At 38.3% G+C, this 18,074-nt stretch overlaps 1 protein-coding gene across 1 annotated transcript in view; it reads left to right on the forward strand.

Annotated features, from left to right (window-relative positions):
• The window catches only part of LOC126335501 (serine/threonine-protein kinase polo), a 71,897-nt gene that overhangs the window by 37,555 nt on the left and 16,268 nt on the right, over positions 1-18,074 (forward strand). Inside the window, exon 8 of the mRNA XM_049998838.1 lies at positions 4,687-4,840. Within this exon, the coding sequence (XP_049854795.1) occupies positions 4,687-4,840 (154 nt within the window). The remainder of the gene's footprint in view (positions 1-4,686; positions 4,841-18,074) is intronic.

Genomic DNA, 18,074 nt, shown 5'->3' on the forward strand with positions numbered 1-18,074 from the left:
GATGTCATATGTACAGGATTTAGACATTCAAATTTCCTCTTAGCCTTAGTGTAGGTCAGTCAGTCCAGGGTCTTTTACTCCATGATTTTCCTTTCTTTTTGGAGAATCCTGCAGCTCCTGGCAAGCACGGTGAATTGTGCTCTCCGCAGTTGACACAGGTGGGAGGCGGAGCACAGAGAGTAATGGGATGTGAAGGGCATCCACAATCCCAACAGGTGACACTGGAAGTACAGCGGGAAAACATATGGCCGAACTTCCAGCATTTAAAGCACCACATTGAGGGAAGGATATAGGGCTTTACATCACAGTGGTAGACCATCACCTTGACCTTCTCAGGTAATTTATCACCCTCAAAGGCTGAGATGAAGGCACCAATGGCAACCTTATTATCCCTCGGACCCCGGTGGACATGCCGAACGGAATTTACACCTCACCGCTCTAAATTGGCGCACAGCTAATCTTAAGTCTGCAAAAGAAGGCCCCTGTGAAATAAGATACCCTGGACTATATTTAAGCTCTTATGGGGCGTGATGGTTACAGAAACACCCCTAGCTTGTCACAAGTGAGTAACGCCCGTGACTGGGCAGAGTATGCTGTTTCGATAAAGACTTACCCAGATCTCATATTGGACAAGCCTTCCACCAATGTTAAACTTGGCCTTCATTCTCTTCCTAAGGACAATACTCCTGCCTCGGTCTATCACTTCAGTTTCACGACCTTTGCATGGAACTTCGCAATAGTACCTTTGTATACACTGATGGTTCTCGGACTGCGTATGGTGTTGGGTGTGCTTTCATCATTGGCACCAGTGTCATTAAATATCGGCTTCGGCACATTGCTCAGTATTTACAGCCGAGCTGTTCGGCTAGTATCATGCCATGGAGTACATTCGGCAATACAGCCTTTTCAATTGTGTCCTCTGCTCAGACTCACTCAGCGCCCTTCAGAGTCTATGTGCACTGTACACCACCTATCCCTTAGTGCAGCAGGTGCGGGAAAACTGTCATTTGCTCACTCTTGTGATGTTTCTGTGGGTTTCTGGTCACGTTGTTCTGGCAGGAAACGAGGCTGCTGATGCTGCTGCCAAGGCTGCAGTCCTCGTACATCAGCCCACGAGTACCATTTTCCCCTCCGATGATCTGTTTGTTGCCGCCTGGCAGGAGCCAATGGTCCTCCCTTCATGGGAATAAGCTCGGGCCTATTAAGCCTCTCCCAGTGGCTTGGACGACCTCCTTTCGGCCATCCTGTTGGTAGTAGGTCATTTTAACTTGGCTCCGTATTGGGCACTGCCTTTTTACCCATCATTTGCTAAGTGGTGCTACCTCACCATTTTGTACACGTTGCAACCAAGTTTTAACTGTTCGCCACTTCCTGACGGAATGCCTATTTTTTAACTGTTTACGTTCCCGCTTGGGTTTTCCATCTGAGTTATTGGCCGTTTTGGCAAATGAAGTGCGGGCTGTCCACCACGTTTTACTCTTTATCCGCCAAAGCAATATGGCGAAGGCCATTTAATTTTTAGGTTTGGAGTTCACTTTCTGTATGGTGCCTTTTTAGCCCTTTTTCCACGTGCATGTTTTTAGGAGTATCTTATTATGTAAATTAGGACTGACATATAGTTGTTCCTTAACTCCTCTTCTTCGTGTTCTTAGTTTTGACATGGGTGCGTGTGATCCCAGTAGTTTTTTGTGCCCTAAAGCAAAGCAAAACAAAACAAAACACAATTGCCCACATTAAAGCCCACTGAGACAATTTTAGATGTGCAACACAGCACACCCTCCAATGCTTTCTTGGGTGCACTGAGAGGGTGGTGGGGCTTTTGAACACCTCTTGGAGGATGGATCAGTCATCTGTCCCATTATTCTGTCCACCACAGCACCAGCACAGCATTTGGTAAGTAATATTCACACTTTTCTTCATAATCATTCATGGATGTGTATAGTCTTCAACCCACTCCAGTTCCATAACGATTGGAATTCGGGCACACGTTCATAGGACTTTATTTTCAGACGTACAATCACCTCACAAATTGTGACATTCCTCTAGTATCACCCTGTATATTTTCTTTGAATGTTTGTAGAAGCCTAGTTCATAGCATCAGAAGTAGTTAAAGCACCTTAATATTTCCTTTCCATGGGTTGACTGATGATCAGAATACTTACATGCTGTGACAACATTGGGTAAGAAAATGTGCCACAAGAGCTGAAAGCAGGAGGTAAGAATGAAGAGGAAAATTCAACCAGTGGGATACAATGTGTATGTATTATTCCTCTGTGGCTGTAGAGTTCTTGTCTTTTGCCATTCTAAGTACAAGAATTGTATTCATGAGATTTTCTACTACAAAGGCCTTTAAATTTAAAGATGTTATGATCATGGTTGCAAAATTGGAACATGAGTAACAAAAAAAAATCAGAAGACAGTTGCATGCAGGAATAAGTGTGTAAAATTATTCAAAATTACAATAACATTTCCACAAAAGATGAAGCTTAAAAAACAAGTAGTTTTACAGATTATTACCAGAGAATATAAAAATAGCCAACTGCTATCAAGTTGTTTCTTATGCAAACCCGTACCCCTGCAATTTTTTCTAAGGGTAAAAGAGGCAGTAGCAAAGATACGAAACATTTCATACCACTTTTGAATGGTACAAGTTGACAGATACATTCTTTCCCAACTACAAATTGTTTCAGGTTGCGTAGCTGTAAGATGGAGCAGAATTTTGCACAAAATCTTTTTTGTGAAATGGAAAAAGATCGTGAGTATGGGAAGGAAAATTTTACTTTTGGCATGTAAGTAATGGTCACCCTCATGTAGGTACGTCCAGCATTACCGTCTTGTGTGATGGAATGTCGTGATAGAATGTCAGTCACTGAAACCCACAAGAGAAGAGGTCTAAAATAGTGCCATTGTTAAAGGAAGTAGTGTAGCACGTGAGTTTGAACTATTGAAACAAAAACCTTTATTAAAGATTTTGGTTCATTCAGGGTTTGCTAAAGAAAAGTGATGAATCCAGGTAAGAGGTGTCTTACAAAAGGGTAAATGGCTACTAGGGTATTAAATGTGAACATAGCAAGAAGTGCCTGCATCTCTGTGTGCAGCCTTAAGAGATAATAGAGGCTTCCTGTTAAAATAGATGCTGGTTCCCATTCCTGGCACGTTGAGGGGCTCAAATTTTGTCAAACATTTTTAACTTGATCTTATTGTACAGTGAAAGCAGGTACATCATTGTAACATAACTTTTATCTGATACTATAAATGTGGGTGGACTCCAAATAATGGAGTTGGCTCTGAGGAAATGAGTTGTCTTAAAGCTTAGTTTTTAGTATGGTTTGTGCCTATCAATTGAACGTCAAGACTGTGGGCTTCATTGTTACCTTTACTACTCACGTTTCATATTAAGTTGGTGATTACAGTTGGGGGGTTTGCATTGTTCAGTGATATGCAGAGTGCAAAACCAAATTTTATGATGTGAGATAAAATGGAGAATCCTTCAAATTGATGTAATAACTACATTCAGGAGCTACTGTCTTTTGGCTATACCTTAAGACATTGCTGAGTCATGTGTGATGGGGTATTAGTAAATGTTCCTTGAAGAATGACACACAAAATGGTTTTGCATCTACAACTGATCGTACCTCACTGACGATGTCTGAGTTTTGCTGAGTATGCTGCTTGTCTTGATTCTCCAGCAACCACAAGGATTGATGCTCTGTGCATTTGCTTAAAAACAGTGTTGAGGGAGGTTGCCCAAAACATACCCAGAATCTAAATAATTGCATGTCTTACCATTTGGGGGTTCAGACTGCATGCAGTGAGGGCTTCATGCTGTACAGGCACATGGTTTTATTTAAATGTCTCTTTTTCCATGTGTGTGTGTTCTTGATGCAGACTTAATGTGCATGTACTGACTCACTAAATTTTGCTAAAGTTGCACAACATTGGAAGGGTTGCACCAAGTTGGGTGATTGACAATGTTCGTTAGCATCAAAAGCATCAACACTTTCTTCACTGTGGAGTGGGGATTTTCTTCTTCTTCTTCTTCTTCTTCCCAAGATTCCACAACAGTGATCTGTATGGTATGGTGGCACTAAGAGGGGCACCGTTTTCCTACAAAAATTTGGTAATGAAATAAACAGGAGAAAATTTGTGCTTCTCAGTGCCAAGACCTTTGTTCGTTATGCAATTGCACAAAGTCTCACAGTAATAGTTGCACAGTAGTGCACATACACAATAATACCCATGAAGCTTCCATTCACAGTGTAATATGTATGAATACATGTTTCATCTAAATAAATAACTAGCTGCTTCCTATCGTAACTTTTTTAAAAGAAATCTGTAGTAGTACGCCATTTCTGCAAGTGTGTCCTCTTGTTCACAAGACTTATTAGCTAATCTATTACTTTCAGTGAAATATTCATCGTACACATTTTGCTTAATCTGTTTTAGTGCAGATAGGTGAATCCCATTACATTTGACTTATCGTTTCTCCGTTCATCTCTACACCATTGACTTATTTAACTTTCACTTGCCAACATGTGCTAGGGCATGCAATCTCCTTTGTCCTCGTTACCCCTTTCTGAACATGGATGCAGCTACCTTTATTTATTTATTTATTTATTTATTTATTATTATTTTTATATAAAGTAACATTCTGAACCTTAATAATATGTGTTGCTTGGTTAACAGATGAGACAACAGATCCTGCATCCCACCCATTTGTGTGGATTAGTAAATGGGTTGATTATTCAGATAAATATGGTTTTGGCTATCAGCTGTCTGATGATAGTGTCTGTGTCATGTTCAATGATTACACGAAGTTGAGCTTGCATCCCAACCGAAAGTAAGTATAGTACAAAGATATTTGCATGTAAACCAGTTGGTTAAATAAGATAGGCTCTCACTTTAACTTTTTTCCATTCGTTGATCCATGATTATAGGGCAATCTTCATTACAGTATGTTCTTGGCATTCTACACAAATTTGTAGACATGTCTGTTTTGTAACCATACCATTTCTGCTCACTCAGCTCTCTAATTTTTATTTAATTTTCTAATTTTGGGCTGAAAAGCCTACAAATGCATTACATACAGTTTAGCTATTTCAATTTTGCTGAAATGAAGTTTGGCCCAGATAGGGAACTAGATCAGTTTCATTCCTTTCTGTGCAAAGGCTGAATAAAGATTTAACAAACAAATGCAGTCAGTGTCTTCAGACTTTTACAGAGGTGCATGTTCAGTTTTGATGTCATGTTGTTCTGTTAAGTCTCCTTGCAGGTAACAAGTATTTGTTTCTTCAGGCATTGAGTACTGATACATTTTACGGTGTATAGAAAGTGCACAGTATGTGAGCTTGGAAGCAGATAATAAAGTTCCATGAGAAAAAGAATATACTTGATTTACTAACAAAAAAATTTCCTGGAAGCTTCATACATCAGGATAAAACTGTGAAGTTGTTGTAGTATTGTACTTAGTGGTATTATAACCTTTAATCACCAATAATTGCATGGATATTCAAACACACACTTAGAAACAATAGCTGGTTACATAACAACTACTCAGTAGCTCTTATTCGACTGCCGTGCCGTGACATGTGGCTAGCGCCATTCGTAGCTAGGTGAAGCTCCCGAGCTCAGCCGAGTTGCGGAGCGCTCTATCGCCATTTGCGCGTACTGTCGTGGCGGCACTGTTAAATGTTGTGGCACTGTCACAACAAGTAGTGTGATCTTAGCTAGGCATTTTGCTGACACACTGCAGTGTGTTGCAAGTAGAGGTGTTGCTCATTCTCCGAACACTAATAAATTCCTGAAATCCATCTTCCGATTTGGGATGCACTAGTAAACCCCAAATTCTTAAAAGAATTGAACCTCCATGTACAAAACAGTTCCAAACTTCTGATTGCTTTACAAATGAATAAACGGGTTCATTTCCTGCCAATAAGCATGTAAGTTAGGAAAAGGTTTAGAAATATGTTTTTTATGTTCATTGGAAGTCACAAAGTACTCTCATCGTGAAACACTGGATAAATTTAGGCAGGGAATTGCACTCCATTTTAAGGAAAGCTAAGTTGTTGTTGTTGTTCCCCCCCCCCCCCTCTCCCCCCCCCACCTCCACACACACACACACACACACACACACACACACACACACACACACACACACACACACACCTCAATGTTTCATTTCCTGCCTGTCGTACAGTGATAAAATTTTGCAGGTACATTTCTTGGTATATATGGGAACTGTCGGCAGAAAATTTTGCAAGTACAGTTCGTTGTAAAGAAGTAATAAACTAAAATGTCAGACCTAGTGATGAAGTTACACTGCAGGAACAGAGAAAATGTAGCAAGTGATGAACTTTTCCTTTCATCATTTTGTGGATGGTGTCAGAAAGAAAAAGTTCTCTAAAGGTTACAGTATACTCACCAGAGCAATGGTGAGTCCATTGGTTTGCTGCAGGGGGTATCTTGAGTGGATACTGTAACACACAAAATATTAGCTCACTTTTTTACAACATAGGTAGAAATTACTGAACTTCGTACTCTGTTTCCACTGGAATCGAATAGTGTTTAAAAGTTTTTCTGAACATTGAGTTAACACTTGGTTCAGACAAATTACAAATCTCTCATTCAGAGTATATTTAACAACTGCATTCACTTCTAGTTCTGTACAAGACAGTAATCACACAGCTCGTGTCCTAGGCTATGCTGTTGCCTTTCTCATTAAACATTGATGGGGCAGAGTAGTACTGCGCTAGGCTGTAATTAGATGGGCGGTGTAGCAACACTTGCAAGGCTTTGGCTATATGTGGTCGTGTTGCAAGGTATCAGCCTTGGTTTGGCACCTCACCCTAAAGACAACACCACGCATTGTGTGTAAATTTCGTTGGAAATTATGTGGTCTCATTCTCAAATAAAGTAAAACCGCAGTAATCTGGCAGTCTAGCATGTTCAGTAGTTTGGCATCGCTCTGTACGTACTCAACATTTCAGACACGCTCAGCAGTGGTCAACAATTAAGTCATGTAGTGCGAATAGTCATTCTAGTCACATCTCGAACAATTTCTGTTGTGCACCAATTGTGTACAGCGATTAAAAAGTGATGTTTCAAAGTGTAATTATGATTAACGCTGCTCTGTCGCAAGTAGAGTAGTGATGTAGAAATAAGGTTATGGAAGAATATAATGTTGATTCTTGAACAATAAGAGATTTTTTGAAAAAAGGTTAACTTCAAAGGTTCACCTCACAGACAAATGCAGTAAAAGACAGTGGATCACAAAAGCTTTGAAAAAGGCCAAAATAGATCAGCTGCATAAAATTTTGTGCAAGTGTTACTATTCCAATAGATCTGAAAGACTACTTCATTGTTAGCAAGTGCAAAAGGCAAAGAGCTTTTAATGGAGTTAACAATTTTATTGGAATTTGAGGCACTTATTCCAATGCATGGATGACATTGGAATTGTGCAGGGGCTGGTTTTTAGCCTACTCTCCAGTGACCAAATTGGTCTCAGGGAACATATTTGCCACTTGCCTTCAGCAAATGCTACTTTCCTGATTCAACCAATGGATTGGGGAGTCATTCAGAATTTAAAGTCTCTTTACAGAGCTTCTTTTCAGGAGCTTATCAATTCAGACTGTTCAGTGGTCTTCCTTTAACTTGAGTATTAAAGGTCCTATTTCTCTCCCCTCACCTCCCTCACCTCCCCCCCCCCCCCCCCAAGTTTTCGGTTGTTTTTTTGTGTTTCTATCGGCTGTACTGAGCTGAGGTAAGTACTGGCCAGCTCCTCTCTCTTTGTTAGTATTTATACTAATGTTGAAGGTTTGTAACACACAAATCATTCCATTGTTACTGGCTATTGCATCATAAGTGAGATGACTGTGTAATGGAGTAGGACAAAGTATTGGTGACAGATCCCATACTTTGAGCCAGTCAAGTATTTTAGTCTGTCATGCATCCCTTCTCTTGATTTCAAACATCAGGAAACAGCTTTGCATTTGTAGGTGTCTTTGGGGGGGGGGGGGGGTTGTTTTCCACTTGAAGAACAAGAACGGCAGAAGTTTGGGCCCATCCAATGTGTTTGACAGCATTATAGTATAACACACTTAAACACCATGATGTTTTGATGGTAACCACTTTTGTCCCCTTCTCATGAGTTGTGTAATCATGTCATATCAAACCAAATTGGTGTCTCCTCAGTGTTGCCTATTTGACACAAAATTCATGTCTTTTTGAAGTGTGCCATGAAGCTTCTTAGTTTCTTCTCAAAATCCTGTGGGGGATTTGACATGTTGTACAGTGTCTTGAGATAAGCCTATGTGTTTCATAAAGCAATCAACCCATTGATCACTAGCCTTTAACTGTTGGCTCAGTATATGAAAAACTGCAGCCACCTCTTTTGCGTTGTTTCTTATGGTGTCAGTTGTCACAGGTTCCCCATTCTTCCTTTTTTCACGGATGAATTCCAGAACTCCTACCTCAACACCAAGAAGACTTCCTTTTGTGAGGGCCACTGAATCTCTTTCAAGAAGTGGTGGTTGCAAATAATGCCAATTTGTTTCTTCCATAAGCAAATGTTACTCTCGGCTACATTGAACTCTTGTCCCACCCACCTGTTACCATATTTTTTAGTGCAGAAGTGACTTTATGTTTGAAAGTAATGTCACACAATGTTATTTCTGCTTGCCTAAATTTCAACGACATTGCAGGTGAATAACAGATACATGTTCGTACTGAAATGTAATGAGCAACTGAATCGTATGTGCACCTCAATTTTGAATACTGCATATAGTAAAAAGAAGTACATTAAATTTGTGTAAATACAGTACATGTGTTGTTGTGTTCAACTTTTACCTGTAAGGTAATACCACTTAATGACTAGATAAGACAGCATTCAGTCAGTAATTATACAAAATACTGAAAATAGTTTCTGCAGTTCTTATGCTGCAATTGATACAGGGCTTTGGTGTTGGTTATAGGATAGCGTTTTACTAATATAGATTCCTTGTTGAAGTATATGGTGAAACGTGGGTGAGTAACTGTCGTCATAAGGTTTCTGCTGTGAGACCACAGCAAGCAGAAGTGTGAAAATTATTAGAAACTACTAGAATTTTTGCAGGAAAAATGCAAGTTCATGTTAAATGTTGCATCATTATTTTGTGTGCGTGTTTCATTCTTAGTAGTAAATCAGTTCTGCTTGGCATACTTTCCATTAGAAGGGGCCAAATATTTTGTTTCATCATCAGTGCTATATTCCTGTGCGTTTCTTGACAAATTTTGTCTGTTTCTTCAATATTTGCTCCACAAGTTTGTAATAGGGCTGATTTCTGGGCTGTTCCAAGCCAGGACGAAGTTCTTCACAATTTTCAGCCAAGAGTGTGCAACAGACATAACCTTGATCACTTGCTTTTTCATGCTGGAAAGTGAGTCAGAGAAACTTTAATTCAGCTGAGGCAGAATATTTTCCTGGGACTTCCTGTATTGCTGCTGTGTCATTCAACTTTCAGCATGTAATAAAAATTTGTTTGCTGAAAACAGCACAAAGATTCCAGGTTGTAGATTAGATGGCTGTTTAGATGAATGCAAGAATTCACTGAAGGAATGTGATTCAGCATTTTCTGTTGTTTCGTCAGTGGGTTTTGTTTATTACTTCATCACACATTGCACAATGTTCCGTTGTATTGGTAGTTTTGTATCTACCATATATTCTACAGATTATTGTTTCTGATACTACACTCTGATGTTTCAAATATGTTAAATAATTTCCTGAGTTGTTCTTCATTTATAACTGTTATTGTTTTTGACAGTAACGTGTGGGCTGGTGGTAGAAACTCAGTGTTTTTTTGCGATAAGATAAATATGTGCAAAACTATTGTTCAAACAGCAACAGTAATAGTGATAGTAAGAGGTGTTTTAATATATCTGTAACAGAAATCAGACTAAAATATCAAAAACTGTAACAATAATAATATCAATAGAAGAGGGTCATTTGTAATGAAAAAATAAACAAAATCCATAAAATGTTGAGCAGAAGGTACTGAAACATGCTTAAGTAAATCAAAACCACTTACTTCCTACAAGAGTTGCCCTGTTTCTCTGCTTCAGTCTGTAAATTTACTGGACCATCTACTGTCCCATCCTTTAGGTGGTCATCCAGTTGTTTGTTCCCATGTCTGTAGTTTCCTGTTCAGAAATTTTGGCTTGTCTTGTTAGGTCCACTCTTTCAATATGATACTTGCAGTTTCTTGTCTTCATCCATTTATTTACGTCTGGTATTCCACACTACCTCTTACTGATACATTTCTTCTTTTGTTCCATGTGCTATCCCATGGATCTATCTTCATACATTATTTTCCATTGCTGTCAACTTCAGTTCCATAATTTCTGTTTTTGCTGCATATGTCGTAACAGGATGCACCACTGTTTTATACGTTTTTATTTTTGGCTCAGTTGCCTCATCTGAACAGGTCTCAGAAGGCCCAATGGTATTGACTGCCATATCATCCTCCACTGGTACCAGTTGACATTAGGAATATGTAAAATAGGTTTATTTACCTTTGCCCCATCATTCCCAAACTGATGCTAATGTTACTAGCCTAGTTGAGTCTTTTACTAACCATTGCCTGTGTTAATTTGCCTTTTGTTCCTGGCTGATGTGTCAGAAGACTAGCAATTGCTAGTACAAATGTGTACCTCAAGCTCATGAGGTAATGCTTCAAATCCTGATGAATAAGCCTTCTGTGGATTTTGGCAAGTTACATGATTTTGCATTCAATTTTAACCTTTAAGCGCGTGTGCTGATTTTCGCAACATCGGAGGGCATGTGGAATACTTCACACATCTAAAGAATTACTGTCTTTGTGTTAACAGGGTTAATGTGTGTAATCAAAATCACATTGTAATCTTAGTTTAATTAATGATAATTAAATGAACTTATATGCTAAATCACTGTTTAATTAAACAATAATAAAATAACTTTCAATGAATCTCACTGTTGCTGCATAAAGATGTTACCACACAGTAATGTCCCACCTCGAGCATTAAACAGTGCACTTGAATCGGACTGCAGTGTAATGCATATTTAATTACTAATTATCTTGTACTGCCTCATTGTGGGGTTGTGCTGCTAGCTTATAATCTAGGCCATTTTATTGCACAGTTCATATTTCTTTTTCTCACCTGTTTCACTGTGTATTTTATATTGCTGTTGTTAACCTGGATGTTTGACAACACAACTTGTCACTATGATAGCTGAAGCAATAATGAAGGAATAGATACAGGCTCATGATTGTAAAACGTCAGTGGAACTGTGCAAGACCATGTTATTTGTGGTTGGCGCACTTAATAAACAGGTGCACCCGCTTGAGGTTTATGACTCGGTCTACTCTCCCATCTAAGTCTTCCTTGCTGTACAGAATATTCATGTCTGACTTAATTGACTTACTGACTTATGTGAAATTTTAGGGCAGAAGTATATTTTTCTTGCGAGTGATTATTTTTAAGTAAGATTTTTACAACAAAAAGCATTTTATGAGAAGTTTTACTTACTCTGTATGCATCCTCAAAAAGCTAAAAGGGTATCTCAAACTCTGATATCTGTACAAAATACTAATGCAATTGTTGTTAATCTATTGAGAGGTGCAGCACTTTTGAAAAGTCTGTGTACATCATATTTTTGATGAAAGTAATTCAATTTGGCATTGCTAAGTTTGTGTAAATGGTCATTCAAAGAGCAATTGAATTGCTCATTGTTAGAAGCCTGATTTATATATAGATAATTCACCAAGACAATGAAGTTAAAAGATGCTGTAAGCATTCCAGTGCAAAACTAAAAATTCCCCCATGAATATACTGTTCTGGAATGAAAGAATGCCATAAAGTAAGACTGATACATAGTGGATTTGTATGTAATGCAGTTCATTGTATTACAGTCTGCACATAAGATTCCTAAATGATTTACCCATACAACCCTCAAGCCTTTAAAACAGGAATCAGATGGTACAGATGCAACTAAACTCCACATTGAGTTTGTATTTTCATCATAAAACACCCTATTAACAAATTTCTGGGCACTCAGATATTGTTTCTTTAATTAGATGATTTAGCTAAAGTGTTCTAATGAAGTGTCTCATAGTTAGAAAATAGGTTTTCCAGCGCATATAATTGAAACTTCGTGTCTTGGTCTCAACGAAACTTCATGTATGTATATTATACCACGTTTCTCATTAACTCGGCAGATAGTTGTAAAATCACTAAATGGTGTCTAAATGTAAAGGTATTATCTAGAATGAAGAAGGAACTGTTTCATTAGTCTCGTCATATAGATAAGTAACGTTGCAGAAAAAGGAAAAGTTGTTAAGTATAAGTCACTTATTTCTTGAGTTTGGTGTTTGTTTCTTTTCTTTTTTGGGGGGGGGAGGGGAGGGGTAATTAAGATGCAGTTAGCTCCTTCCTATCAGAATACTGCAAAAACAGTAGTTGCCGTTCTAGCTGCTTGATGTTGGTTAGAACCAGCTCACCTGTATAACTAAATGGCCAAAACAGCCACCTAGTCCAATCATAGGTTGACTCTCTGAAGACTTCAAATGACAATAAAGATGTTAAATTGTTAACTGTATTTAAAGAGTTGTCATGTACTCATTAAGGGGAATAATTCCATATTACAGGCTTAATACAGTAAGACACGTACCAAAGTTTGGAATTGTGAATATATCCCCGAGGCATCATAACACAGTGTGAAAATTATCCAGACAGTACCAATCTGCTAATTAAAAGTATGGCACTAAGAAATTGCATGTCATGTCAAACCTTTTTGTGATATTTTCTTATTCATGCCACCCACAGAATGTAAGGGAAATAAGATTTTTGCTTAGTAAATTTTCATTATTTATGCAGTAATTTTTATTATTGATTACTTCCTTAGTATTGACTTCGTAACACATTTTGCAGACAGTACCAACATAATCATTGATTGTACTTGCCAAATTATGTTGCAGTATGAAGCATAACTCAGGAAGCATGGAGCCATAAACAGACATAAGTTTAAATGCGAACATTTTAGGTTGGGCTTTACCATAACTGTTATTGACATAAACGAAACAAGTCTACTGTTACCACTCGCTGTTTATTTATCTCAACGATACATTTCAAAGGCTTAAACCTCCATCAGGTGGATTTAAATTTGTTAGTATGACATTTGCATGTGTATTGGGTTAAGTTTTTTTTGGGGAACTTGTGGCACTGTCGAGTGGAGAAACAAAACACTATTTCAGAGCACAGTTTTAGGTTTCTTATGACAAAAAATATTTTCATTTAATGAACAGGCATATTAGGAAAACCAGCTTTCTTCAAATTGAGATGTATTATACATGGAGTTACATTCCTTAAAGAATAGGGAGGGGGTTAGTAGTCCACACTAAATCAAGATTAATAGTTTAACAGCTGCAGAAAAACTTAGTACAGCTGAATCTTTCACCTCTTCCTCCATCTCATAACAACCCCAAGTTGCCTCCATCAAGCTGTGCTTGGTTCTTGACAAACGAATTACACAGTCATAGGTAGCTGATGATCAGAATTTAGGATGTCTTCATAGATTTCAGAAAATTTCACTTATTGTAACGGCATTCAGGGAAATTGTGTTCTGCAGCTTCTGATATTGACCTACAGCCAGTGTTGGGAAATTTTGTAAAAACATTCTTTTAGGTTACGTCATTCCAGGCAGCTGGAGACATTTGCATTTACTGTAAAATATTCTCATTGCTAGCTTTCTTCGAGAAATAAAAATTAGTTCTGAACAACATGCATCCTGTATTTGGCTTTTGTGGGATGAATTATGCACAGCCTTAGGTACTGCAGGTGACTTACACAGTTCGCAGGAAGAAACACTAAAGTTCTTCTGAGGAATGTAGTTAGCTTTGTGTTGTAAGGCAAGTGTCAATATGAATTATTGTCCTTCCTTCTGCACCATCCTGGCATCTAAACTTCATAGAAGCTTCAACAATCATACAGGCATTGCTAATAAAATCATAATAACGTAGTAGTGTCCATATGTTTTGTAGCTTAAAGTTTTTCCATTGTTAACACTATCCGGTCTGGCGACACCACAGTTGTCGTGAGCGTAGATGTTTTTAAATGGGTGGTAGATGCTACTCATCAGGGGCTACATCCTTGTACATATACGCGTTAACTTTCTGGTTTCATATGCTACGCTCTTTTAAATTGGTTCCATATATTGCTTTGTTGAGACAAGTACTGTTATGTTAGGTCTGTTTACGTCATTCTAAGCTTAAAAATTACATTGCTGTGTGTGCCATTCATTGTTTCCTTCCGGACAGAGCACTTTCTCACAAGACATGTCCAACCTGCAGCCATTTCACTACTGCATGTCCATATTGTGCCGGATTGTAATTATATTTCCATTGGTCAGGTGCTTCCTTCTTGCCTGTTTCTTCATTTACTAGTCAATAGTTACAAATATTTCCTAATAATTAAATTTAATTAAAAATAGTAAGTAGCCAAATAACAAGAAATTACCTAATACTTGCTAACAGAATCTTCCATCGGTTCATGGTAGAACATTATAATAAATGAAAAGCACCAGTTTGCTTTTGTTCTATAGTATTAATTTCATGGAAATGCTCGTAGTTTTTAATTAATTACCTGTTGAGTGTCATATAAATTAAATAAAGTGACTGATGATAAAAATTTCGATTAAAAACAATTAGAGTAAGAGTCAAACAGCTGCTTCGTACAAGTTTGCATTACGTAGTTCGAATGCCAACCACTTGACTATAGCACCTACGCACAGATACAGAAGTAAGAAACTAAAACATTCCTTGTGGTTTTCTGAGAATTGCTGGAGTAATGCACCTTCTACTTGGACATCGTTGCTGTAGTGTCCTACTAAAGGTGTGCAAAGTTATCCCAATGATGTGGTCTCCCCTTGTCAGTTCAAATGTTGTGACAGCTGATTACTTCCTCATAGAGTTCCAAAAGTTTGTGGAAGGTGAGAATTTCACGCCAGACCAAATTCATAATGCATACAAAAATGGTAGGTATTGGAAGTGCCTACCAACCAGTCATTGCTTTTAAGAGTGAACTTCGTGTTCCTGGACATGGCGTCTAAAGAACACATTAAAACTTTGTGCATGGCTAATGCTTCTGGGAACCACAAAGTGGAACTACCAGTGATTTGAAAATCAAGAAAGCCCTAAACATTCAAGGATATTATAGTTAAGGATCTCTCTTTGCATTGTTGCAACCAAAATGCTGCATAGATGGATTGTGAAATTTTCAAGAACTAATTCCACACACTATTTGTACACAAAGTTCAGTGAATTCTGGAAGAGAGGATTGCTGTGGAAGGATGTTATATTGCTTGATAACAACGCTTCAGACCTGGAAGAGAACTTCTTATCTGATAACTGACTCGTAGTAGAAAAGTTTTTACCGCCCAAGGTGACAGCCATTGTAAGGCAAATTGTCCAAGGCGCAATTGTGTCGGTAAAACAGTGCTACCAGTTTGGACTAATGAGAATGAAAATGCTACTTGATAAGGATGATTTGGTGACTCTCTAGAACTAGTTGACCACTCTAAATGTTGTACGTGGGATTTCTGATGCCTGGCAGAAAGTAAAGCCACACACACTATTTCAGTAATGGAGAAAAATTCTTCCACGTATAGCAGGAAGTGATTTTCGAGGTTTCAGTAATGATGAAATAACTGCACAAATGATAAATCTGGCAATTGATTTAAATAATTTGAAGATTTTGATGAAGAAAACTTGAATGAATGGCTGAAGATCAGTAAACTTGAACGTGGCTTTCAATACATAATTGATGCCAAAATGTGACGGATACTCCACAACAAAACAAAGAAGACAGTGAATGTGAAGGCTGGGATGAAGAAAGTGACTTAGTTATTGTATCACATTGCAATGTACTGACAATCTTCTACATTATAAGGGCTGGAGGTAATTTCAGTGCAATAACATAAGTTTCTCAAGAAAATTCGAAACGCTCTGTAGAAAGACGTCATTTTCTCTCAGAAGCAAACAATGCCACACTGTTAAACAGACCTACAGTACCTTTGCACAGAACTAGGATGAACTTTTGAACAAAAACAGGTGTGGAAATACCTCGGTTATTGTGGTTTTTGATTATTTGTGCATCTTCTCCCTCACATTACCCTGAAGAATTGGGAGTATAATTACTTTTGCAAAACTGTATAAGTGAGTTAAATTTAGACGCCAATAAGTTTCTTTTATTTCTGACTAAAAATAAACAAATCAATTGCGAGAAGGTCCGTTTCCCGCATCACACACAGGTTTGGCATCTGCTTTCCCAACACTGCAGTGAAAGTGTTAATACTACCCATATCTACTGCCTCCTTTTCTCCCATGAAATTTGCACTCTACCGTCCCATCCCACCCCCAAAAGGAGCAATTGAGCCAGGCATTCAGTGTGCTGAAAAAACGTCAGTTCTGAGCATCTGAACTACAGCTCGGATCTTCTCTCAAAGCTTGAAGGCTTTGTGATATATGGTGCTTCATATTCAAGTTTTGTGTGTACAAAAAAAAATGTATGTATATGATCACTCAATATAATACCTGAAACTTCTGGGACCTGATGAAACTTGGGATGAAGTAATGGTTGGCTTTTCTGAAGAAAGCAACACAGCTCCAACCAAGTGACAGGCCGCAGTTACAGTTTTTCTCTCCATCATGTTCACTGTATCGTCATCAACATGGACAGAGTGGCGCAACTGAGAGAGCTGAGAGGAAAACTGCGTGTAGCCTGCATGTAGTTTAGACAAATGTACAGATTTACACTCTAATTGATACCTGCACAGTTAAATGAAGGTGTGTAGGCCTCTTCAAATGATTAAGCGTGACTGTTTTCCCATATTAATGGAGAGAGAGCATAAGTTTCAGCATTCATGAAGGGACTATTTTTGAGAATATACCACATAAAGGAGTGTGCCAAATTGTGTTTGATTGCTATGTAAGAGATCAATCTTTCAGTTACTTTAGACATCCCGAACAATTGTCAGCTTTTCCTAAATCTTAGTCTTTCTTGATTTGCTGGTCCTTACTACAGTTTTCAGAGGGCAAAATTCGATGCTTCGATAAACCATGTATGATCACTTTCCACTTGAACCTAATAGAATCTTTATTGCGACCTCAGACTGCATGAGCTACTTGCAGAAGTTGACACTAGTTAGAAATTACCATCTAAACAGAATGACTTACCTATTGGCAGTCAGAATAGATTGTGACTCAATAGGGACGTGAAAAATCCTCATCGACAGATTTACCTAATTAATACTTCCTTATAGGAATACATGCATGGAAAGCTGCATGCATTATCATACCTGTTATGGAATTTGGAGATGGTTGCCACTGTGGCTAGAATCTACCTGGCTAGTGTACCAGCCAGCCTGAATGTGGGTTTTAGGCAGTGCCTCACATCAAATTAGGCGAATACTGGGCTCATATGTACATCCCACATCAGTTACATGATTCATAAACTTTTTGAAAGTCATTCTTTTCCAAATGGATAACATTAGACACAAATGGTTGGGGTACACAATTTTCGCCCTGGAGGTGAGGGGTGACAACAGGGAGGACATCTGTACATGGTCTGCTACCATTAACATGCTAACACTGTGAAGATTAGGCATAAGGTTAGGAAAATGAAGGAGAAAATGCAGCTATTGTGTAGCTAATTGCATCCATATGCACTATTTCACCAGGGATAATTTATGAATAAAAATAAAGATAAAATGAGAAATAGACAATAAACATATTTAATGTCAACGTGGGTGGTTTTTGATGAAGTGAAGTGAAGATGTGCCACTTCCAGGCAAATTCCTGAAGCCCAATTGGAGAACTTCTTTTGTTCACATGGCAACAAAGACTTTAGTGGTTTTGATTGATGGTTTTCAATATAGAAATGTCACCATGGAATTAGCCAAATGAGCATTGGAGCAGATGGATCAGAATGCCATAGAAGCATTTAAGGCTCACTACAGCTGTAAACTGCACACTTCAATAGTGAATTCAGACGAGCAAATGGGAAGTTCC

The sequence above is a fragment of the Schistocerca gregaria genome, chromosome 2, assembly GCF_023897955.1.
Source record: "Schistocerca gregaria isolate iqSchGreg1 chromosome 2, iqSchGreg1.2, whole genome shotgun sequence".
Lineage (NCBI taxonomy): Eukaryota > Metazoa > Arthropoda > Insecta > Orthoptera > Acrididae > Schistocerca > Schistocerca gregaria.